Source organism: Budorcas taxicolor, chromosome 8 (genome assembly GCF_023091745.1).
Source record: "Budorcas taxicolor isolate Tak-1 chromosome 8, Takin1.1, whole genome shotgun sequence".
In the NCBI taxonomy this organism is placed as follows: Eukaryota; Metazoa; Chordata; class Mammalia; order Artiodactyla; family Bovidae; genus Budorcas; species Budorcas taxicolor.
Window position 1 is genome coordinate 66,717,876 of NC_068917.1, and position 25,286 is coordinate 66,743,161.

At 48.5% G+C, this 25,286-nt stretch overlaps 1 protein-coding gene across 1 annotated transcript in view; it reads left to right on the forward strand.

Annotated features, from left to right (window-relative positions):
* The first annotated feature begins 7,642 nt into the window (after nucleotides 1-7,642).
* The window catches only part of COL15A1 (collagen type XV alpha 1 chain), a 101,835-nt gene continuing 84,191 nt past the window's right edge, over nucleotides 7,643-25,286 (forward strand). Inside the window, exons 1-2 of the mRNA XM_052644510.1 lie at nucleotides 7,643-7,728; nucleotides 7,809-7,894. Coding sequence (XP_052500470.1) covers nucleotides 7,718-7,728; nucleotides 7,809-7,894 — 97 coding nt within the window. The 5' untranslated portion in view covers nucleotides 7,643-7,717. The remainder of the gene's footprint in view (nucleotides 7,729-7,808; nucleotides 7,895-25,286) is intronic.

Consider the following 25,286-nt stretch of genomic DNA (forward strand, 5'->3'; position numbering starts at 1 on the left):
GAAGCCAGCCCTAAGAGACATCTGAGACAACCATTAAACACACCGTTTGCATTCTAGGGGCCCCAAAAGGAGAAGAGAGAGAGAGAGAAAGGACTGAGAGAATATTAGAAGACATAATAGCTGAAAACTTCCCTGACATGGAAAGGAAATAGTCAACCAAGTGCAAGAAGCACAGAGAGTCCCAGGCAGGATAAACCCAAGGAAAGAAACATGGAGACACATAGTCATCAAACTGACAAAAATAAAATATTAAAAGCAGCAAGGGAAAATGACAAATAACATACAAGGGCTCCCATAAGGTTATCAGCTGATTGCTCAACAGAAATTCTACAAACCCGAAGGGAATGGCATGATATATTTAAAGTGAGGAAAGGGAAGAACCTACAACCAAGAATACTCTACCTAGCAGGAGGGTATTGATTCTGGCGAGGAGGAATTGCAAAAGGGGTCTGAAGAAATCAACTTGTCACCAAGTGGCCAGGTGGTCTCTTTGAGGAATGGGACCACATTGAGGATTCAGTGTCAGTCTCTGTAGCTAGCGGGTTGGCCTTTCCACAAAGTGGGGAGGTAGATCAGCTTCAGAAGGATGGGGCCCATGTGCTGGGTCTTTACCTACCATTTGCCCCTGCCATCACTGTCACTCTTCTTAAGGCTCCACCATGTTAGCTCTGGGATAGCCAAGGTGAGAGGCTAGCTAACATCCGTAGGATGCGTCACTCCGTCCTCCTGGTTGTTGCATGTCTCCTCTGTGTTGGATGCTCTCTGGTGAGCACTATGAGATTCAAAGACCAACACATTTTGTGCCCATTCCTATACATAATCACATAATACTTAGCTTCCAGTAGAGCCCTTATATTAACTAACTGACTTACGAAAAGGTTAAGTGGAAGTCCTTGAAACTATCTCTCCTTTTCCACCTCCAAGAGTAAATCAGAAGCAATACCACATCCCAGGAAGTATTGCAGAATTTAGAGCCACTGCATAAATGCTAAGTCACTTCAGTTGTGTCCAGCTCTTTGCTACCCTACGGACTGCAGCCCACCAGGCTTCTCTGTCCATGGGATTTCCCAGGCAAGAATAGTGGAGTGAGTTGCCATTTCCTTCTCCAGGGGCTCTTCCTGACCCAGGGATCGAACCCGCATCTCTTATGTCTCCTGCACTGGCTGGCAGGTTCCTTACCACTAGTGCCACCTGGGAAGCCCTTAGAGCTACTATTAACACTTAAAAGGTACAGGGGCAATGGGGCCCATTATATTTTCACTAATTCACTAGTGTGGTCCTTGCAGAAGCCAAATGGATTATGGTGGATAATAGTGGATTGCTATAAACTTGGCCAGATGGTAGCCTCAGTGGCAGCTGCTGTGCCAGATGTGGTAGCTACTGGACTACATCAACAACATTTGACATATGGATGCACCATGATTTGGCAAATGCAGTCACAGTCTCCATGGAGGGGGAAATCAAAAGCACTTTGCTTTCATATGGTAAGGAGAGTAAGTCCATATTCACTTTTTGTTCCCGGAAATATGTTAACTCTCCTGTTCTCTGTTATAATATGGTTCATAGGGACCTTGTCATCCTAATGCTCACCTCCTATTTGGTAACATCATGCTAATTGGACCTGGTAAGATGGAAGTGACAACAAGTTTAGAAACCCCATTATTATCATGAATGTGAAAGATAAATTCCACCATCTAGCTTATCCTGGCTCACACACTGAGGTATTACTTAGTCTTAGGTGCCTCTTTGGTATTAGGGAGTAAAATCCTAGGGAGCAGAAGGAAAGAAAAGGGAAATGAGGCAGGAAGAAAAACTGCTGATGAGAGAGATTATATGACTGATCCCTTAGTCTTGTGAGAGTGTCTCTCAGATGCCTTATAAATGACCATCTCAGGACAGTGCATCTGGGAGAAATAGGGAGAGAAATATATTTTCTGGCTTCCATTGGCTAAATATTTGCTTCCTGGGGTGTTATTTCTACTTACTTCCAGGTTGCTCAGAGTGGATAATACAATGTGTCACAGATCAGCATCCACAGGACGGCCCTGAGTAGGAAGGGAGAAGTGGTCAGTGTGGAGAAAGGGCAAGGGGCTATGACACGGGCAGGGACTCCGGGTGTCTGGAAATTCCCGCCAACTGGGAAAGGGAGCTGAGTTTTTTATCCATGAGCTCCTGTAGGCCACTGGTTGAGAGCAGCTGGGAGGTCAGCGTTAATTCCCTAGCAGCCAGAGAAAACGCTCAGGTGAAGGGCAGCAGTCGCTGACAGCTGGGTGGCCTTGTCTATACTGCACATGAGTGATGGAGGCAGAGAGCAGGCACTGGCAGTGGCACCTAAGAGCTCTTTTACACACTCTTTCCTTCTTTTGCTTTTGCCGTCTTCCCACTAAGACTGTCAGATTTTCAAATTCATCTCACTTATGAAGAGGGCTTCCCTGGTGGCTCAGAGGTTAGAGCGTTTGCCTGCTATGTGGAAGACCTGGGTTCAATCCCTGGGTTGGGAAGATCCCCTGGAGAAGGAGATCTTCTCCTTCTGGCAACCCACTCCAGTATTCTTGCCTGGAAGATCCCATGGACAGAGGAGCCTGGTAGGCTACAGTCCACGGGGTAGCAAAGAGTTGGACACGACTGAGCGACTTCACTTACTCACTTATGAAAAACAAATCAACTCTTCTCAGCCCATGGTCCCCTTTGGCATACTCAAATCCATCAAGGCGCTCTTCAGAACTAAAGCATCCTCCGTGGAAGGCACTTTTGGGATTGCCCTGTCACTGTTTTCTCTTGATTACCCAAAAGGCAGTGCTTTTCTCTGAATAGTTCATTCTTCTCTGGTCCACTAGCTACGTCTCCTCTTTTTCTGCTCTTGAAACCAGATGGGGGTGCAAGCTTTGAGTGTCTCTTGTGGACTTCCTCACCACAACTCCAGAAGAGAGGTGTTATCCCCATGTTCTGAGGAAACAGGTTCAGAAAGAGGTGCGCTCTGTGCTTATGTGGGTATGCGCGCAGCCGCTAAGTCAGGTCCGGCTCTTGGTGACCCCATGGACTGTAGCCTGCCAGGCTCCTCTGTCCATGGGATTCCCAAGAGAAGCATACTGGAGTGGGTTGTCATTTCCTCCTCCAGGGGACCTTCCTGACCCAGAGATCGAGCCCGTGTCTCGCGCGGCTCTAGCATTGGCAAGTGGATTCTTTACCACTGAGCCACCTGGGGAGCCCCACTTTGTCCCAAACCACAACTCAGAATCCTTCTGATATTTGTACCCCTTCTAACTGCTTGAAACAGTCTGGAGGATGCTTTTGAGACCGAGTTTACGGGGACACTTGAGTGGTACATAAGAAAATGCAACAGCCCATTAATTTAATTGAGTCCTAGAAGAGCTGGGACATAGATCCCCCATCTCCACACGTCTCGTTCTTGTAGATTGTACTGAAGCCATGGTAAACAATTTAGACCAGTTCCAGTATGACACAAAGCTTCCTCTTGGCTATTTCTACAACTTCATATTGAATAGAAGGAAATCGCTTAAACCCTCAAAACACAGTCTGGCAGGAGGCGAACTGCCTTGCTTGGCATGCTGCCCTCATCCCTCCCACACAAGCAGCTGGGACCATTTGGTTCCCTTCAACTCCCAGGCCGGACACCCTCTCTGTCTTCCATCATCAGTCAGTTCACGGTTCCCCCCTCCAGGCCCAGCTTTAAAATGAGAGCCCTGATTGCTGACAAACATGGTCTGACTTCCCAGGAAAAATAAGTACAAGATTAGAAATATTAACATGCATCTATCTCATCATTTATAGGAAAGAAATGTGCTCTTGGGATGTTTAGATTCTAGTGAACTGGATATTATCAGATATTTACACAGAACCAACAAAATATAAAATGTGTACACAGGACTTCCCTGCCAGAGTAGTAAAGGAACCTGCTGCCTTATGCGTATGTATCTTGGACTGATAAATTGGACCACAATCAAGCCCACCAATCAAAATGCACCTTTCTTTCACACATCAGGTAACGTGCATAACTGAGGGGGACCAGGTTTGTTTCATCATGGCATTTTAGTTTTCATCCTTTCAATGTAGATATACTTAATTTGTGTATTAAACATGAAGAAATATATTCTTCCACATCTTTCTTGAAACATGCCCCCCTTCTCTATCTGCATCTCTTTCCCCCCTATTTTTAACAGTGACACAAGCACTCAATCTATTCCACTGTTCTCTTTCTTATAAAAGGCAGAGTGCATATGCGATGATAAATGGCAAATGATTCTTAGCTTTGATGTTGGGGAACAATAGGGATGGTAGTGAAACTGAAAGTTACTCAGTCAGGTCTGACTCTTTGCAACCCCATGAACTATACAGTCCATGGAATTCTCCAGGCCAGAATATTGGAGTGGATAGCATTTCCCTTCTCCAGGGGATCTTCCCAACCCAGGGATCGAACCTAGGTCTCCCATATAGAAGGTGGATTCTTTACCAGCTGAGCCACAAGGAAGCCCAAGAATACTGGAGTGGGTAGTCTATCCCTTCTCCGGCGGATCTTCCCGACCAGGAATCAAACTGGGGTCTCCTGCATTGCAGGTGGATTCTTTGCCAACTGAGCTATCAGGGAAGCCAGGGATGGTAGGGACCATAGCAAACTGTAGAAATTGGCCTTGACTGAAGGTAGCAGTCCCTTTAAATGCAAACCAATCACTGGCACAAGGAATACAAGTCCCATGTTACCAGGTTCTCCAAAAATTTAAAAAGAAGCCAGAAGCCTGGATTTTAACATAAACCAACTAATTATCAAATATGAAGTGAAGTGAAGAGAAGTCGCTCAGTCGTGTCTGACTCTTTGTGACCCCATGGACTGTAGCCCACCAGGCTTCTCAGTCCATGGGATTTTCCAGGCATGAATACTGGAGTGGGCTACCATTTCCTTCTCCAGGGGATCTTCCTGACCCAGGGATTGAACCCAGGTCTTCCGCATGGTAGGCAGACGCTTTACCATCCAAGCTAAATTTTCAAATATATTGCTAACTAATTTAATTTGGAGATTGATGCCAGGCACCTGAACAATACCTATCCATGGGCCAAGCTAAGCCACCAGTTCATAGCCTTCAGTTTTAAGTGGTAAAACAATAGAACTATTATATAATCATAGCTGATGTGGCTCTTTCGAAGCAATATAGAATTATAGTTCTAAGAAAGTCAATTACGTTCCCAGTCATTATGGTACTTTATAAAGAATAAAAAATATAGAACTAAGAAGGCAAATCCCTTATGGTTAGTAAGTGAAGTTGCTCAGTCATGTCCGACTCTTTGCGACTCCTGGACTGTAGCCCACCAAGCTCCTCCGTCCATGGGATTCTCCAGGCAAGAATACTGGAGTGGGTTGCCATTTCCTTCTCCAGGGGATCTTCCCAACCCAGGGATCGAACCCAGGTCTCCCACATTGCAGGCAGATGCTTTAACCTCTGCATCACCAACCATAATAAAATGGTATGTCCAGCACACCGTGACTGCGAGTGGGAAAGAATTCATATTCACAGACAGTATGAAGAGACTAAGAAGGAAGCCTGGCTGTGTTGTTAGAATGCACTGGATCTGGAGTATTAGTTTCAGGTGGGGCCACCCCAGCTCTAGAGCTGCCTTGGCTGTTTTACGGCTCCCTCCTGCTTGGACCCGCAGACCCCCAGTCTGGGTTAACTTTGCTTCTCTATTGAAGCCTCTCCCGCCTTCTCCAGGCCATGCTGAATTTTCTTTGTGTTCTGAAGACTGTGTGCATTAACCGCAGACCTGACCCCTCACATCTGCACAGCACTTTACAGGGGACAGAGCACTGCTGCGTGCACGTGGTCTCACTGAGACTCACAGTCATGCACTCACGGCAAGATCATTACATCCATTTTACAGATGAAGAAATAAAAAGTCAGGTAAGGACAGGAGCTGCCCAGTGTGGGCCAGAACTGGACGGGAATCCAGGCTCCTGACTCCAGGCTCAAGCTCCCTTTGGAGCCCTTACTGCCTGTGAGGGGATCAACCCCTTCATGCCTGAGTGCTCCATAACTCCAGTGTGATTTTGCTCTTGAGGGTGGGGAAATGGGTCTAATCTTGTCACAGACAGGTAGCATGACAGAGTGGTGAAGAGCATGGGTGTTGGCCAATGTCATGCACTAGTTTGGGCACTTTTTAGACCTCAGCTTCCTCATCTATGAAATGAGGATCACTGAAGTACCACCTCATCCAGGACTGTTGCATGGACTGACCTTTGTGAGTAAAGCATTTAGCACAGGGCCTGGGACACAGTCAGCACTCAATATATGTTAGCTACTATGTCCACCACCATCCCATCTCTGCAGGGCCAACTCATATTACTGTCTCACTCAGCAGGTGGTGACTTGTCATCTAGAAATGAAAACCAGGAACTGACCACAGAGCCACAGCCCAGTGTGGCTACTTCGTACACGAGGGAGAGAGGACCCTGTGCCTGCCTGGCTTCAGAACTGTCCAAGTCTCAGCTGATCTCAGCTGCGTCTCCTCTCCCCCAAATATCTTACACTACTGGGCCTGGTGGTAATCATAATAAAGAGCCACCATTTGAGGGTTTAGCCAGTGCCAGGCGCTGTGCTATGCTCCGTGCATGTGGGACAGTCTGCCCTCTGCTCCTCCTTCCCCTGTGAACTCTCCTGATGGCTTTTGGAGACTGAGACTGGTTCATCCTTCCCCAGTCATCACAGTGCCTGGAGTGGTATCTCACTTAAAAATTGTGTTTCTTCCCCTGTTTATTGGCATCTCCTATGGCCAGGTACTATTTTATACAGAGAACAAAACAGATGTGAATTCTTGCTCTCCCTGAGTTTATGTTCTGGTGGCGGGAGATGGTGGTGCAGGCAAGGCACAAAGAGGAGAAGCTTGGAATATTAGATGCATTTACATTTTTAAAATTAGGATTCTCTTTATTGCATTTATTTATATGTATCACTTATTCCCCCCTCCCACCCCCACCAAATGGGTCATTCCTGGGCGTTCAAGGGGATTGCGAGTCAGGGGTGCAGGGCACGGTCCAATCCAGCTGTGTGACCTTGGGACATTCCCTGCATCTCTCTGAGCCTCCAGGTTCTTCGTTGTCATTTAGGGAAATCACAGCGATTCCAGCCTCCCTTGGCTGGTGAGAAGATTCCATTGGCCCATGAAAAGGGAGTGTTTTGTCGGCCGGGCAGCCCGGACACCGATAGAGTAGAGGGCGGGAGGGAGCTGCCCGCTGACCCAGACGAGCGCGGGGCTTTTCTTGGTTACCCAAGGCCGCCCGGGTGGAAGCTGCGGCTGGGGGGCGCGCATCCGTCGAGGGGGAAAGGGGCGTGGGCAGGCGGTAGTTGCAGCCAGGAGTCCCCGGGCTTGAGTGCGCCGCTGCGGCACTGCCCGAGGTGGGGCGCGGCACTGCCCGAGGTGGGGCGCGGCACTGCCCGAGGTGGGGCGCGGCACTGCCCGAGGTGGGGCGCGGCGCGGCGCGCGCGGGAGCGCTGGGTGCGGCGGAGTCGGGTTTCAGAGCGCGGGTGACTCAGGACGCGGGCCGTGCTGGGATCCTGCCCGCCACTGCCGCTGCCGCTGCCGCTGCCGCTGCCCCTGCCCAGCGCCGTCTTTGTTGCAGGCAGGCAGGACAAGCGGCCCGCGCGCAAAGTCCGTTGCCGTCTGCGGAGCTCGGCTGCCCGGTGCCCTCGGGGGCCCGCCGAACTGCGGGATGGGGCCCAGGTATGACTCGCTACCCCGCGCCCCAGCCCCCTGGCCCCTACTTCCCTCCTCACCTTTTCTCCCTCGACCACTTCTTGCAGGAGGGACGCACAGTGCTGGCGCCTGCTTTTGCTGCTTTCCACCTCCGCGCTTCTCCCCGGTGTCACTCGGACCCGCTCCGCGACAGGTAAGCAGCCCGGCCCGAGCGCTGCACCGGCAACCTCTGCGACCCAGAATAGTTGGTCTCGGCGGCGGGAGCGGCTGCGGTGCGCGCCTCATTCCTGGACATAAAAGGGAGTCCTCGCCGCTCGGGGCGCACTGGCGGTTCGGCTGCTGCTTCCCCAGGCGGTGCAGGGGATTTGAGGGGTGAAAGAGAGTCTCCGGCCGGCCGAAGCGGGTGGAGCAGTATCCTGGAACCGGAGGAGTCTGAGCTAGGCGCAGCCCTTTCAATCTTGGGCAAAGAGGGACTTTGGAAGCCCAGTAACAGTGCCAGCGGTCTCCGCTGGAATAGTTCGCTCCAGCTCACCCAGCGCCGGCGCTCAGGTGGTGCGTGCTGGTTGGCTCATTGCAAGGGCAGATGTGATGACCCGTCTGTACACAGGTGCGGAAGCAGACCGCCACCACCTGGCGCTTTGCCGCGCAAGAAATAACGGGACCGAATTGCTCTGATACCTAACGTAGGCCGGAGTTACCTGGAGAGCCCCATCCATCGTGGGCAGTGACTCTGTGGATGATGGGAAGAGCTATAGACTGGGAACCAGGGGATCTGATACCTTCTGTTCCTGGGTCTCTCTTTCCCCACCAGGACCCAGAGGCGGTTGTATGATAAGTAAGAATCTGAGTTAAAAGAGTTTTGACCTAAGGTGTTTGGCTGGGTTAGGTGCCATTGGACAATGGATTTTACTACTCTGTGCCTCACTTTCCACATCTGGAAAAGGGGAATACTTAGACCACCTTTCCTCCTAGGGATGCTGTGAAAATTAAGAGATATTAGAAATAATATGCTTTCCACACCATGGCACAAAATAAGTGATGGAAACTGCAAGTTGATCCTTGCAGTAGCTGTGTTGGAAAGCCTTGCAGGCATTTTTACAGCAGAGGATACTCCGGGTGAGACAGGCTTTAGAAACTGTTCTGTGCAAAAGGCAGGGCTTGGGCCCAGGTCTCTAGGCTTTCTTTCCCTGCTCAGCCCTTTCTCCATGCAGTTTTGCAGGAGAACTACCCCTCTCCAAATAGTAGCCTCTGACTGCTTTTGGATTTAGGAGATTAGTACACAGTCTCAACAGGAGTAAGTGTGCAGTGTGCAGGGAGACTGTGGTGGGGGAAGACAACCTCTATCCCTTAGAACCGCCTCACTGGCTGTGTTTAACTCTCTGTGTGCCAGAGGAAAGCTGGGACAGCCCAGACTGTGTCTCCTTGGGAGCAAGACTCAAAGGCCATGACAGCTTTTCCTGCCAAAGCGTCCAGCCTGGCATTTCTTACAGATCAAAGGGCAGCTGGAGCACAGTTTTGGCTTCTCAGCCCTGTGGCCCATGTCAGAACATTGCAATTTTGCATGTGATATAGGGTACTGCCAACTCAGTGGCAGAGGGCATCTTCAGATTCTGTGGTCTTTTGTGAACTTTGCTGTAACCCCATCCCCCAAATGGAGAAGGTTCCGGAGTTTCTTTCTCCTCCTGCATTTGTAGGCTGGCTCCCTCAATGCCAGGTCAGGGCTGTTTTTATAACACAGAGGAAGTCCTATACTTATCCGTAATGGAAAAAGGACCTGCCAGGAAGTCCTCAGGAGATGAAAAGGGCCTGGAGCAGGCCATTTGCAATTGATGGGTAATTGATGATTGTTCAATGTCCCTCTGGGATTCTGGAGAGACTCTTCCTAGATGTGGAATATCCTCTACAAGTCAAATCTTGAATGAAGTTTACTGAGGCTAACGCTTGTAAACCACTTCATAGGTGTATATGCTCCGTTCATACTTCATTCACCCAGTCCTCACAATCACTCCAGGAGCTGGGTACTGGGACTGTGCTCAGATGAGGCAACAAGGTCCAAAGTCCCAAGGCTTTTCGGCTCCCGAGGGTTTCCTGGCCCACCCTGTTTAAAGAGACCCTTGTCAATGAGCCCCTTGTCCCCCACATGGACATTTTGTGTCTGATAGCTTTCACTCAGCATGCTTTTGAGGTTCATTGATGTTGTAGCATGTATTTGTACTTCATTTTTTTATGACCGAATAATGTTCCATTGTATGGATATAGTGCAATTTGTTTATCCATTCTTCCGTTGATGGAGCCATTTGTGTTGTTTCAGCCTTTTGGCTGTTATGATTAGTGGTTTTATGACATTTGGGAACAAGGACTTGAGTACTTGTTTTCAATTATTTTGGTTGTATACCCAACAGTGAAATTGCTGGGTTATATCATAATTCCACGCTTAAATTTTAGGGAACTCTTAAACTATTGTCCATAGTAGCTGAACCATTTCACATCCCCACCAGCAGTATACAAGGGTTCCAATTTTTTCGTATCCTTTCCAACATTTGTTATTTTCTGCTTTTTAAGTTACAGCCATCTTAGTGGTAGCTTTCTGTGGTTTTGATTTGCATTTCCCTAATGAGTAATGATGTTGAGCATCTCTTCATGTGTTTCTTGGCCATTTGTGGGTCTTTTCTGGGAGAAACTCTGAATACTAATCAGGGCAGGTTTAGGATTTCCCGCTAATCCTCTGACTCTTGCTGGTGGCCAGCTGATGTGCTTTCCTGAGTGAGAGACAAGGGGATAAGAGTCACACCTAGGATTTTACATCACTGGCCTCCTGGCTTACCTGTGCTGTAGCCTGTGATGAGTTCCTGTTGTCCACATACCGTTAGAGCTTGTGATGAATATGAATGATTGTAGTATTTTAATTGCTGGCTAAATTTTTTATTTTCTCAAGTTGGGAATGGCTATGGTGGCATAAGGTCCTGCTTATATGTTTTACAGCAGATTGAAAACTGTTTTACAGCAGATTGAGGCTGAAAACCCCCGGCACACTGAACCACTCATAGCTCCCCATGTATATTTGGGATTTTGTAGTCTCCTTGACTGTGCACAAGATGTGAATGAATCTCCCTGTCAAGAGGACACTTCCTCACCCTGTTTCTCTTTAGGGTCTAATTCTACCTCCCAGCCTAAACAGCACCTCTTACAGGGAGCCTGCCCTAGGTCTCCCCAGTGGATCTTTCTCATCACTAAGCCACCACAGCCCTTCATCTATCTTTCCAGCACCAGCCACTGTCTCACCCTGTGCTGACAATGTATTTATTTCACACTTTTTTCTATGAGAGCACCTTGAGGGTGTGGATCATGCCTTATTCATCCAGAATTTGCCACTTGGACCTTGGCCATTTCATCATTATGATAAATGTGCTGTTGGGAACATCTTTAGACAAATGGCCTTTGTTTTCTTTTGGGATTATTTCCTTTAACTAGATTTCCCCAAACAGATTTGCCCATCAAATAACAGACTAGTTGGATAGTTCTTAATATATATTTAGATGGGTCTTTCTGAGATACAGGTTGAATCATGTTGCTCCTTAGTTTAATTGCTCTTGCTGGGTGCTCCGTGCACCTAGGATGGAGTAATGTTTCTTGCCTCCAAATCCCCCTTGTGTCCCACCTCTGTGTCTTTGCATGGGCCGGTCCCTTTCTGAGAATGCCTTTCCCCTTGTTCACCTAGCACCCCCTCATTCATCCTTTAGGACTCCTCTCTGGGAAGCCCTCCTATTCTACCAGGCATGTTGAGTGTCTCTCCTCTGGGCTAACACTATATGTCACCACCTCTCAGTCACAGGGCTTCCCAGGCTGGACCATGACCGTTGATTACTCATCTGCCCCCGTTCCTACACAGGGAGTTCTGTGAGCCAGGGACTGGGCCTTGCCCAGATTCTGAATCCCAAAACCTAGCACTGGGCCTGACACAGAGTAGGTGCTCAATGACTCAAAAAAGGAAGGAATGGGCAGGTCCAGCCTGTGGTCTAGGGAGAATGCACCCATTGACCATGTCCTCTGCTGTGTCTAAGTCCTCCCGTTTTTCCGTGGCTCTGCCGACTGTGGAGTGCCCATGGCTGAGTAATCAGGGCACGTTATAGGGCTTTTAGTTTTATTGAATGACTTTAATAACTAGTTAGGCTGGAATTTACCCTAATGTTACTTTGCTCTTTATCTCTTTTCCATTACATCTATTTGTGTAAACAATTTATTTTCTAGCTTATCCTGCTTATACCTGAAAGCCTCTATTTCGTCAAAAGTTGTGCATTTATCTTTCTCTGCTAGCTTAATATATGAGCTTATTTTCAAGTTTTCCTTGAATGTCCACAGCTTGATCCATTGAAAATGGACCATTGATTAAATAGATTGCATAGAGTGTATGCTGAGGTTAGTTCTTTTCCAAACTGGTACCCAGGATTACCTGAAATACTAATTAAAATGTAAACTATTTTTCCATCATAGCATTGCTTCTGGTTATCATAAAATTTTCCTTTTTATGATAGAATTTTTTGTGTATTCTTTATACTATTCTTATGCATATGTGTTATTTTTTTTTTAATTCCACATGGTCCTGATAATTATTGTTTTGTAGTATGTCTTAAAATCTGGTAAGGGAAGTTACCCCTTCCTCCTTCACTAAGTCATAAATCCTTAGTACAGACTGATTTATCACATAATTTTCTCATGATATGATTGGATACTGGGAGTGTTGTAGTGGTGGTAGGTGGGTGAGGGTTATAAAAAGTGAGGTAATCTTACAATAAGATTCCATTTAAGACCTTAATATGCGGTAAGGAGAACAGATAAGCAACTAAGACTTCAAAGTCAGAGGAGCAGGTTGTGGGGCCCGAGTTACTGCTGTTGATACAGAGCGCAGTTCCTCTCCTTTTCAAGAGAAAAAAAAGTGCAGGGTTAGAGCAGAACCTGGAGAAGGCCCAGACCTCTTTCTGGGCAAGATCTACCAAGGCAACACATGAGGCTTAGGTCACCTAGTGAGTACAACCCACTGCTTACCTCCAATCAGAATCAACTCAACTCAGCCCAACCCAATCCCAGTGTAATCCATCCCAACCCAACTTCATCCAGTCCAATTCATCTCACACTTGTTACATGCCTTGTTACATGGATGACTTAAAGAACTGGACAGGGCAGAAGATTGTTCTGAGGGCCTTCATGTCTCTCTTGAGTGAGCAGGACCCTTGATTTCAGGTGTTGGGGGAGCCCTTTTTCAGTTTGGAGAGCTTGGCTAGAATCTGTCCTGCAGAAAGCAGTGCTGCCTATGTCTTTCTGGGAGTCACCCCTCCTGCCACTGAGCACCTTAGATAGGGCCCAGCTTAAAAGCCCACTTCACCACTGGGAGGTCTTTGCAACTAATCTCTTTCCAAAGTAAATGTCTGCTGAGGTCCTCAAAACTGTCAGCTCTGTTCTGTGTTCTAGCTACTACTATAGATTTCTGTCTTTCTCCTGTATTTCCTGGCTGCCTGCCCTCTCTAAGGCCCACTGGGGTGGGTGGCAACGTGACTAAAGAGCCACATGGGACCCTGTGCCCGTCCTGGAGGGGCTCATAATCTAGTAGTAGAGGCCGAGGTGCAGCAGCTGGCTTGAATGCGGTGCAACAGCTGGCTTGAATGCTATGCAGCTTGTCCTGAGTGTCCTAGTGTGGATGCAAGCAAGCCTCTGCACCACTGAAGTGGGGGTGTCCGTTTACACCAGAAGATGGGGGAGGCGGAGGGAGATAAGCAAGCTTTGAAAGAAGAGGTTTGTATTTTTCAATAACATTAAAATATTTTGATAATAAAAATAATAGTCACTGTACAAATCTAGGTTGAAAAACAAGGAGTTTTGAAAGGTCACATGTTATCTCATGACTCAGAGATAAACTCTGCTAACATTTGTGGACTGTTTTTCAAGTTTATTTTCCATGCCTAAATATGCACATATGTTATAACATGAATAGATCATCCTGTACATTGTATTTTGTTGCTTGACATTTTTTCCCTTCACTATTATCTAGACACTTCCTCTGGAACATGGAATATTCTTCCCTAAATCCTTTGTAATTGACATAGTATTTCATTATGTGGATTTCCCATAATTAACCTAGGCCTCTTTTAATCCTTTAGGCTGTTTCCAGTTGTTCTTTCCATAAACACTGTTGTGATAACCCTGTTCTTCTTTTTTTAATTTTATTAATTTTTATATTAATTTTTATTTATTTGTTTTGGCCGCACTGGGTCATCGTGGCTGCGTGGGCTTCTCTCTAGTTGTGGAGCGTGGGGGCTACTCTCTAGAGGCGGTGCTCGGACTTCTCATTGCAGTGGCTCCTCTTGTTGCAGAATGCAGGCTCTAGATGCACAGGTTTCAGTAGTTGGGGTTCCTGGACTCTAGAGCACACACTCGATAGCGGTGGCATACGGAATTAGTTGCTCCGCAGCATGTGGGATTTTCCTGGACCAGAGATTGAACCTGTGTCTCCTGCATTGGCAGGCAGATTCTTTACCACTGAGCCACCAGGGAAGCCCAGTGATGACCCTATTCTTGTATCTCTGTATTTGACCTTTTCTGTAAGTATTTCTTAGCACAAACTCCTAAAACTGTTGGGTCTGGTGCTTGCCCAATTTTTTCAAAGTCTTTCATTGTGGTTTTTTTTTGGAAAGGTGTACTGATTTATATTCCCTGCAATGGTGTAAGAGAATACCTGCCTAGCTTACTCCACTGTTGTCCACTGCTGCTATTTTTCTCACTGAAAGGAGAAAATGATAACAGGGCAATGGACAGTGCCCAGCAGTACTGCTCCAAATTGTCCTTAGTTGAATGGTGTTGGGGATTTCCTCCTCCTCCCTACCATTTGTTCATCAGTTTGGCATGGGCCTTGTGGCAGGGCTAGAGGAGAAGAGGGTTATTCAGGAAATTAGAATGCAGGAGCTCAGGTCACAAGGACTTTGGTGGTTCTCAACCCTGGCTGTACCTTAGACCCTGATGACCAGTCCTCCCCATGTCCAGGGTTCTTAATTTGTCTGGGGTCTGGTCTTCTGCAGGTTTTAAAAGTTCTTGGTGTGATTCTAAAGTGAGGCCAGAGTTGAGAACAAGCAGCGCAGTCCCGTGACTTCCTTTCAAAGGTGACAGTCCGGAGTCCTAGAAAGGGAAGGTCTTACCCGTGATTGTAACACAAATGAGAGGCAGAGCTGCCACTGGGCCCCAGACAAGCTCTGGGAGCCCACACCCTGGGTTCAGATCTCAGTGCTGATACTCCCTGTTCCCTCTCTTATCCTTATCTTCCAATTGGGACAATAATTCCTACTATGAGCAATAGTGAGGGAAGCATGGGGCCTATAATTGGTACAGTTCAGTACCTCTTTCCTTCCTGCTCCCACATCTCTGTGAGTCCCTGGAGGGCAGGAACCCTACATTATTTATCCATGTTTCCTCAGCGTCTGACATGGCACCAAATGGACACAATGAGCATTTGAACACATTTATGAAAGAATCATTCAAAGCCTGGGACTGTGGAGATCTGAGTGAAAACCCAGCATTAGGAACCCTGGACCATAGCGGAGTCTGTGTGAACCTCCAGCTCTGCTGGAAGACCACCCACAGCCATTCACTGTGATGAGGGTGCTGCTGCTGCTGACGGTGGTGGAGGGGCCAAAGCAGGGTGGGAGCAGGGGCTGTGTATAACAGATACGTCAGGGATGGAGTACATTCCATGAAAGAAAATTGAAGGGATGCTTTTCCAGTCTTAAAAAGTTATAACCATTGCATTCTGTAGAACAGAGTCCAAAAGCAGGTGACAAACTCAACTTAAATCCATGAAGTTTCAACAGTGCCACACACTGTTGGGTCAGCCAGCTGCTTCTCCCCTTCCAGCTGTACAGTCTTAGTGCTAGCTTGTCCAGTCTTTGTTTTAGGCAAGCAAGTGTGTCTCCTGGCCTCCATTCTCTCCACCTCCCCGCTATATTACAGCCTTAGGAGTCTTCTAGCTTCTTTCCACTTAGGTGTGACCCACCAACCAGCAGTATCAGCATCACCTGGGGACTGTGTTGAGCTGCAGACTCTCCAGTCCCGCTCACAGACCCTGTGTATTAGAATCCGCATTTTAACAGGATCTTAACCTTTGAGCAGCAGTGTAAAACCAGCTTTTTACTATGTCACCCCCTGCTTTAGAACCTTTTGTCATCTTCCCAAGCTGACCAGCTGTGATAGGCAAAGTACTGGCCCTCCAAATATGTCCACGTCTTAATATTACCCCAGAAACTGAACATATGTTAGGGTACCAGACAAAGGGGAATTCGAGTGCATATGCAGTTAATATTGATAATCATCTAACCTTCAAAAAAGGAGAGGACCCTGGGTTACTCAGGTGGGCCCAGTGTCATCACAAGTGTCCTTGGAATTGGAAGAGGGAAGTGATGTGAGAAGCACATGACCTTCAGCAAATCAGTTGTATTTGCTCATGTTGAAGGAGGAGGAAGGGTCCATGAGCCAAGGAATACATGTAGCCTCTAGAACCTGGAAAAATCAAAAGAAAAAAAAAAAGATTTTTTCTTTAAAGCTTCCAGAAAGGAGCACGATCTGCTTAAGTTTGATCTAAGATATGTGTTGGACTTCTGACCTACAAAACAGGAAGGTATTGGTCAATTCGATAACACAGTATGGAAAAATCCAAACAAACTTTTTGGCCAACCCACTAATACATTTATGTTGATTTAAGTCACGTAATTTGCAGTAACTTGTTACAGCAGCCATAGAAAATGATTTTAACTCTCCTTATCATGGCATTTGAGACCCTCTGAAGTCCTCCCAGTATGCTGTTTTAGCCGCATCTCCTGGAGTGTCCTTCCTCATAGCCTTATCTCAAACTGCACAGACCCCAGGGTGGCTGGAATGTTGGTAGGCATCCTGAGAGTCTGGACTAACGTTATTCTCCCTTGTACCACCAGCACCTGGCCCCATGCCTTGCTCTGGCAGGTACTTGGTCAATGCTTGTTAAATGAATAACCCAATGGAAGCCTGCTATATTGTTTCAGATCACCACCAGCCACACAGGGTCCCTAGTAGGCTGGAGGCAGATATGGCAACAGAGGGGCTCTGCTTCGATGCGCCCCTGCTCTTTTGTTTTGGGCAAATGATCGGCTCTCTATGCGCCTCAGTTTCCATATCCTGTGAATAAAGGAGTTGGACTAGATGAACCCTAAATGCACTGTTAACTGGAACTTTCTAGGATATCTGAGTTCACTTTGCCCAAACTTTGCGGCGGCTGTGGGAGGTGATTCAACTCAGCAGCTCACAGTCTGGTTCCCACCCTTCCCTGACATCCTTTTCCATGGGTCAGGGTACAGAACTGTGCCCAATGGCTGTGTGTATTTGGTACAAAACGGCGACCACAGATTTTCTCCTTTCCTCTCGAGTTAAAATGTCAAATTACTCACTCTCTCACAGGACGAAAAAGGGAGGGAAAAAGAAACCATTTCTCACTGCAGAGTTTTTCCATGTGACACATTTTCTAATTTTATTTCAGGTTTAACTGTCTGGAGTAGGTGGTGCCATTTCAGCGTCTCCCCCTCCCCTTTTAGAATATGAGCTTCCAGTTGAAGTGGAATGGTTTTGCTTGTTTAACATTTGCCAGTGTGGGCTGCTGTCAAGCTGCAGCTGAATGTCTTCATTTTCTCTGCTGGAGGACATGCTCTTGGGCGCACAGCACTAAGCTAATAGGATTCCTGGGGTCTGGACCCTCTGTGGGGAGCTTGACCAAGTCACTTCCACTCTTGGACTCAGACACGTAATCTGCAAAGAGAGGGAAAGGCTGGGTCACTATAGAGACTGCATGGCCCATTGGAAGAACTGTTTGGCGGGCCCTGTTTCTAAGAGTAGTTTTGTTTGAAACTCTGTTGGAATCATGTGCACCTAAGTTTATATTTGCCATCAGCTTTGTCATCTCTGCACTGTCGCCGGAAGTGCATGGCATGACTGAGAAGTTTTCAGTGCCTGGGAAGAGTGTTGTGACTTTGTTTCAGAGAAATTGATTCTGCCCCTGCAAGGTCGGTTTCATCCAATCTCTTCCTTTCATTCCTTCACCCCACTGGGTCCAGGCCTGTGTCATGCTCAGTAAGGGGCTGTCACAGCAGCTCCCTGTCCTGGCCAATAAGACCCCCCACCTCTCTGACCTCTAGTGCATCTTCTCACTGCAACCTGAGTGGCAGATGCCGTCATGTCACACCCCATGAGAACCCTTCCCTGCTTTCCATTACAGCGCCTGAAATTCTACCCCAAACTCTTAGTAGAGTGCCTGGAACACTGTGAACCCTCAGTGAAAGGTAATGGCCACGGTGATGAGGTTCAAACTCAATGCTAACTGATGAGTTAAACTAACTGACGATCCCTAAACCTTCCTGTGGCCTCTTTCAGCATAGTTTGGACCTGGTTTCTTCCATCAGAATCACTTGTAAGTCCATCTCTCCAAGGATGGGGAGAGCCAGGGCAATGCCATTAACTTTTGGAGTTCAGAGTCATTGACCTTGCAGCGGAGGTCAATAGCCATAATCCGATGTGGGAAAAATGAGATATAGTTAAGCATGGACTTTGCAAGTATGAATGAGTGAGTTGGATAGATATAATGCCAAAATTTCTTGATGGTCATCCTGCCTGTCACAGCCTGGTAGGTTTTTCAGTCACTCATTTGTTTCCTCACTTTTATTTAATAAATATTTATTAGCTGCTTACTGTCCGCAAGGCAGTGTGCTACATCCTGGGTATAAAATGATGAACAGCGTAGGCATGGCTCCCCACATTGTGGAGCCTAGACTCTAATGTGGGACACAGACACTAAATAAAGGGTTGTACAAAAAGCCCTAAATACCTATGAAGAGTAAAAAGAGGGATGGAGAAGTAGGGAGCTATGAGAGGCTTCCCAGGTGGCTCTAGCAGTAAAGGACTCGCCTGCCAATGCAGGTTAGACATAAGAGATGCGGGTTCAATCCCTGGGTCAGAAAGATCCCCTGGAGGAGGGCATGGGCACTTTCCAACCCACTCCAGTATTCTTGCCTGGAGAATCCCTTGTTCAGACGAGCCTGGCAGCCTACAGTCCATGGGGTTGCAAAGAGTCAGACACGACTGAAGCAACTTAGCACACACGTACAGAGGGAACTATGAGAGCACATTCGTGGCCGCTCTGATCTGTACTGTGGTGTCAGGAAACACTCCCCAAGTTATGACAATTAAGATCTGAGGTGTGACTAGATTTAGCCAGGAAAGGGGTGGGGCTGGTGGATTAAAAGAGGAGAGTGTTCTAGGTAGAGGCAACTGAATGAGAAGAAGATGGAAGCAGCCTCCTGGTGTGTGGCCTGAGCAGTTAACCCTCCAGCCAGTCAGGGATGGGACAGGACGAGACGGGACAGGATGGGGCTGGAGTGTGTGTGTCGGGGGGTGGTCTCCAGTCTCCAGCATGAAAGCAGAGCCTCCGTCCAGTAGCTGCTTTCCTGACCCTGCTCTGGGCGAGCCTCTGGGCTTCTGCCATGCCTTGGGTCCTGCCCAGTGCTCATAGCCCTGGGTGAGGGCCTCTGGGTGCTCCTTCCTGCCCGGCTCTTGCCTCTACTTACCCAAGAGCTAATGGCTTCAGGGAGCAGCACAGGGTCCCTCCTTTGTGTTGCCCAAGAGACATGTTTGTGAGAGGCTTGCAGTAACATGATAGGGAAGCAGGGGTGAATGAGAGCCCAGAGCAGAGCCTCTGGTCCCACCTCGGTCACCCAGAGCCTCTTAGGCCCACCCAGCTGCCCAGCTGAGAGGTCGGGAAGGTCACAGGGAAAGGATTCTAAGAATTGCCCTCTGCAGTTAGTCTACAGTTAGTCTTGGCTCTGGAAAGCTTCTTCCTGTCTGAAATGAAGGGTTGGACCCACCCTGAGGCTCATCCAGATATTATCTCTTCTGATTTCTCTCTCTGGATGTCTGTGTTCAGAATGTGTATCCACAAGCACAATGCAGAATTCTCTTGCCAAGGGATGGAGAAGTCTTGGGAATAACTCAGGTGGGAAGTTTTTAGATGTTTTCACTTGGGGACCAAGTCCTTTAGAGATGGTGGCAGAAGAGTGATGCATTGCCCACTTCTGTCCTGGCCGTTCCTTTACAGACCTGCATCTCAAACAGGGTGTGCTCGTGGTCCTTGGCTGTGTGACAGTGATGTGCAAAGCCACAATGTTTATTTCCGCATCCATTTTACCCAGCGGTTGGTAACTTGGGGAGTCCAGTGACAATGGGAAGTAATTTAGAACATTTTTATACTAAACAGCCCACAGTTATTACAGAGTGGAGTGCAAAACTTAAGTGCTTTTAACAATAGGACAGGAGACTTTAATTAAATTTCCAAGCTCTGAACAGGGGTGGGGCAGGGGGTGGGAAGGGTGGCTCTTGGCGTAGACCCAGGCCCCAAGGTATAGGGTCCCCTCTCCCTGCTGGTAGGATGCTTTAGTGGAGATAATGTTATATATAGATTTGAGATCCTCAGCTGGTGGGTGGTTTGAAATTATTGTAGTGGCTGCCAGAATCCATTCTTGTACAAACATTTCCTCCATCGATAGTTACCTAATGCACTTGTGTGTGGAAAAGGCTATGGATGTGTTTTTAGCTATTGATCAGATGGAAGTCGCTATTCTCCATAGCTCTTGTACTAGAACTTTCAGCTCCGTGAGGGAAAAAACTTGTCTGTCACTGCTGGATCCCCAGTGCTTAGAACAGAGCTACCATACAGTAGGTGCTCAATAAATGCTAGTTGAATGAATAGATATATGTGTGTTGGTGGCTGTAAAAAGCTTCCCCCTCTCAGTCAGGAATTGCCTTTCCAGGAATAAGTGTGTGGGGTGCATGAGCATGGGAAGGTTGGGTGGAATGTGAAAAATGCTGTTCATGCATATGCATGCAGGAGACTGGCCAGTCCCACTCAAGTTCAAGGTTTCTAAGAATCCTTTTGAAGGCAGCCTCCTACCCAGTGTGGTCCATGCCCATAGCGGCTCCTTGTGGGAGAAGGCACAGATCACCGTTCATGCGCCTAGGGTAGCTGGGGATCCTAAGCTCCCTTCTTAGGGTCCACGTGTCCCTCAAACACCTCGCTCCCATCAAAACCCACTGGGGGCCTTGAGGACCCAGAAAATGTTGGGCTTTCAGGGTCCTCTATCTGGCTCTCCTAAATTACAGAGAGGCGGGTGGAGGCTCAGAGAGAACGAGGGACATGATGGGAGTCACACAGTTCAGATATAAGGAGCTGGATCCAGAACTGGGCCTTGTGATGTCCAGGTGGCTGGCATCTCGCCACCTCAAAGTCCCAGGTTTTGCTGCTGTGTCACCATAGACACGTCCCATCGTCCTCAGGGATGGGGGAGGAAAGGTGGGGACGGGACTTCGCACGTGCTGCGGGTCGCTTCTGTGCCTGGCAGCCTGTGGCTACAACTAAGCCTTGGAAACATGTGCTGTGCTTAGTCGCTCAGCTGTGTCCCACTCTTTGCGACCCCACGGGCTGTAGCCCGCCAGGCTCCTCTGTCCATGGGATTCTCCAGACAAGAATACTGGAGTGGGTTGCCATTCCCTTCTGCAGGGGATCTTCTCGACCTAGGAATTGAACCTGGGTCTCCTGCATTGTGGGCAGATACTTTACCACCTGAGCCACCAGGGAAGCCCTTGGAAACATCAGATGGATTTCAAATCCCAGTTCTTCCATGTATCAGCTGAGTGACTTGGGCAGATTGCTCAGGAGGAAGGTTGGATCCCTCATCTGGACAGGGGGTAGTCAAGGTCCTGCCTCTCGGGCTGCGTGAGGCACTCAGCATAGAGCCTGAGATGGCAGGGCCTTGGTGGGTGAGGGCTCTCCCTGAAACCATGAACCTCACCCTGTACCTATAACAGCATCACTGGGGAGCTCTTAAGACATACTGAGGCCTGGGCCTCACCCCCCGAGATCCTGACTGGGGTGGAGCTGGGTATCAGTCTTCTAAAGCCCTCAAGTGGTTCTTCTAAAGCCCAGCTAGGAGCTAGTTCAGTGCTAGAGCACACATGCCATGAGGGCAGGGACACGTCTGTCCTGTTCACTCATAAATCTTCCACAGTAGCAGTGCCAGGCATGTGGTGGTTGGTGCTTGAGAATATTTGTGAATGAATGAATGAACAAGCAGATGAACAAGGCAAGCTTCCCTCTCTCAATCTACACTTACCTTTCAGGAATAAGTGTGTAGACTCGCAAGTTCAGCATCTGACATTACCCTGTACTGCCACCCTGAGAACTGGCATTGTCATCTCTGTGTCCAGATAATGAAACTAAGGCTCAGAGGAGTAAACGAACTGGCCCAAGGTCACCAGCTAGTAAGTGATGAGTTCTCTCTGGAATGGAATTCCATGTCCTTCCCTGCATCTACTGGGGGAGGCTCAAGGCTCAAACTCCTGAGGTCTTCTGTCCAAGGTCACCCTCAGTTTCGGGTCTCCAGTTAGGGGCATCTCCTGGGTACCCAGCTTGGAAGGCCTCATTCCCTCTCCCATTACTCCAGAAGTGCACAGGCTCTTCCTCCAGCTAACATTTGGAGGCCATCAAGCTGTACTTTCATCTAGATTGAACAAGAGTCAGCCTGTCTCAAAATATGACTTCAGGGTCACCATCTGTTCTGGCTGTTCTCTTAAACTCCAGTCCCATTTCAGAGCCACACAGGGCTCCAGCAGCCTGCACAGAGCACATCTCAGCACAGGGGAGCAGGAGTGTATAAAGCAGCGGTGTGCTTGATAACAGCTGTAGCACTAAGTTCTTATGTCATTCATTTCCCCCTACTCAGTGGCATCAAGTCGTTATATGTGTGGACCACAAACCCCCCCGCCGCTATGCATCCATTCCCATATTGGGCACCTACTGTGTATCATACACTTCCCCATGCCTCACCTTCTTACGGAATGGGTGAGAGTAGCCTGGATGGTGGGAACATGATATGCTGGGCAAGTCACATTGTCAGTCTGGGCCCCAGTTTGCTCATCTCGAGGACACTGGACTGACGTCCTTCCCAGCTCTGGAGGTCACTCCAACTCTCCAGGCCTCTATCAGCCTAGTCAGTGTAGGCAAGATTGCACAGTGCCTGCTGATGCCATGAGCTCATTCTGCTGGCTTCCTCCCTGCTCTGGCTAAAGTCACACAAGCTCATCTGTGGACGCCCTGGGCCATTCCCAGGGCAGCTTGATTTTGCCCAGGGCATAACATGCCAAGTGCTGAGAGGCTGCAGGAAAGTATGTCTCCTGCTGCTGCCAAAAGACCGCCTTCGCTCTGCATTCCAAATCACCCAATCCACCCTCTCCTTGGCAAGGGAAAGGAAGGGGCCTGACTGCCGGGGGCAGCAGCTTGAGGTGAAGTGGTGATACCTCCTAAAATGGTCAGCAGCAGCCTTCCTCAGAAACCTTTCAAGGCACCCCATAGCCTGCAGCATAAATTTTACTCTCCTCAGCTTGACATTCAAGGCCCTCCCTAATCTGTTTCCAATCTCCCAAGTGAAAAAGTGATTAAGAGTAGAAACAGCTAGGAAGGACCTCAGATGACCCACACCTGGGCTGCAACCACCCCATTCCAGCTCTGTGGTCTTGATCTCCTTCAGCCTTGATCTGTTCATCTGCAAAATGGGAGAGCCATAGTCCCCATCTTATCGAATTGTCCTGAGAGTGAATAAGCTGATGTTGGCTTTACGCTTCTGAATCTGGCTTTGTAATTCTCTCCTTGCTGCTCTAACAGTGGACGTTGCCTGAGTGTCCCAGTGCCCCCATCCTCCAGGGCCACTCACAGACCCCTGAGTTTCCTAACTCCGTGGGTTTGCCTGTGCTGTGCTTGTTCCATTGTGTTCACCTGTGCAGAGTCCTCCGGTTCAGACACCTGTGTCGGGGCTCTGTGTGTTGATGTCTTGCCCCCTTTTCTAGGCTGAGAGCTATTCGGGACCAGGGTCTGAGTTTTCGCGATCTCTCAAAGTCCAGCCTAGGCCCGAGTCCAGAAGAGGGTGGCCACTGGGTACTGGCTGTGCACAACGCTGGAACCCTCGACTGGGACCAGGACAGAGGGGGAGACAGGGAGGTCTGCTTCTGCCTTCCCTTCCAAGATCCCTCCTTTCCTTGCGGCTGCATTCTCTCAGGGCGCACAATGTAAATTACGACTAAATTGCTTGTGGTTAGCAACTCTAGGAGATTTCATGGACCATGTGGTATCTACCATGGGAAAAGAACTCAAATACCTAAGGACATGCCTCACTTAGAGACTTAGAAAGCTCCAGAATTACTCTTTCAAGCTCCCACCATCCCAGTGATGCCCCTCCCACCTCAGTACCTTACATCAAGAGGCTGGGGTTGGGGGAGGGTGGGACCTGGCAGCAAGGAGCAGGAGTCTTACCCTTCTTCCAGGACCACAAGGGCTGGCCGGTCCCATCCCATCTTGCCCAGTGGCCCCAGCTCATGCCCTGGCCCCCAGATAGGCAAGGAGCAGCCTCCCTGAGGTCTCCAGCCAAACCTCAAGAACCTTACAGTATGTAACGAGAAGGGGAAGCATATGTGGTTCACAGTCCCTACCCAGACGCTTGTTTCAGAGAGAGAGGAGGTGGAGGCAGCTGGAATTCAGTCTGAAATCTAAGAGGCCAGTGTGCTTTAGGGCGGCACTCCCAGCTCAGTCGGTGGGGGAGAGCCAAGGCAGGCGTTTTTCAGAAGACTGGTCATTCTGTGCCCTCCTGCTTAAGGGTCAGCCAAAAGGATGGAAAATCGCAGCACTCAGAAAAGTTAGCATCAGGCCTGTGTGTGGCTATTAAGACTACGTTGTACTTCAACAGTGGGGTCAGCTGAGAGCTAGACTATTAAGGGCATATTGAGCTAAATGGTGCTGGTGGGATGACTGCGACAACAGCTGGTGTTCATTAGAGTTCTTCATAATTGATGACAAAGACTATTGATTTTATCTATTGATGAAAATAATGTGATATGGCAAGACAGATATATGGTCACTCTGGTCCAGAATCCGTTAAGCTCGTTTATTCACTTACATGTGCACTAGTCATTCATTCATTCCTCCATCAATGCTCAATTCTTGCCTAACTCAGGCAAGCCCTGTGCTTGAAGGGTGGGGGTGAAGTTGGGAGATATAAACATGAAACAGATGATGCCTGCTCGCCCAAGGGCTCACAGACTGGTGGGAAACATAGGCAAATAAACAGATAATAACAGAGTATTGAGGAATTGGACCTTCCTGGGAAATTTACCAAGGGAGGGTTTCTTGACAAGATTGGGTGATTCATTTGTAGGCATTTAGAAAAAGTCAGCTCTGAGGCCCGGCTTCCCGTGTGGCTGGAGGGGAGTTCCCGGAGTCTTCAGGCCCCTTAAGCCCCGGGCAGGGCAAGGGGACAATGGGGAGGCAAGGGAAATAGCTGTTACTACCCCTCCTGGAAGGCGTGGGCTCCTCCTGCTTGGGACAGGCTTTCTCTGGGGGAGCAGCCCCCTTGGAGTCACAAGCTTCCTCTTGGCTGCAGAACCCTTGCCGACATGCCCAGTTCCCCTGGGCTGACCTCCCAAGCCTC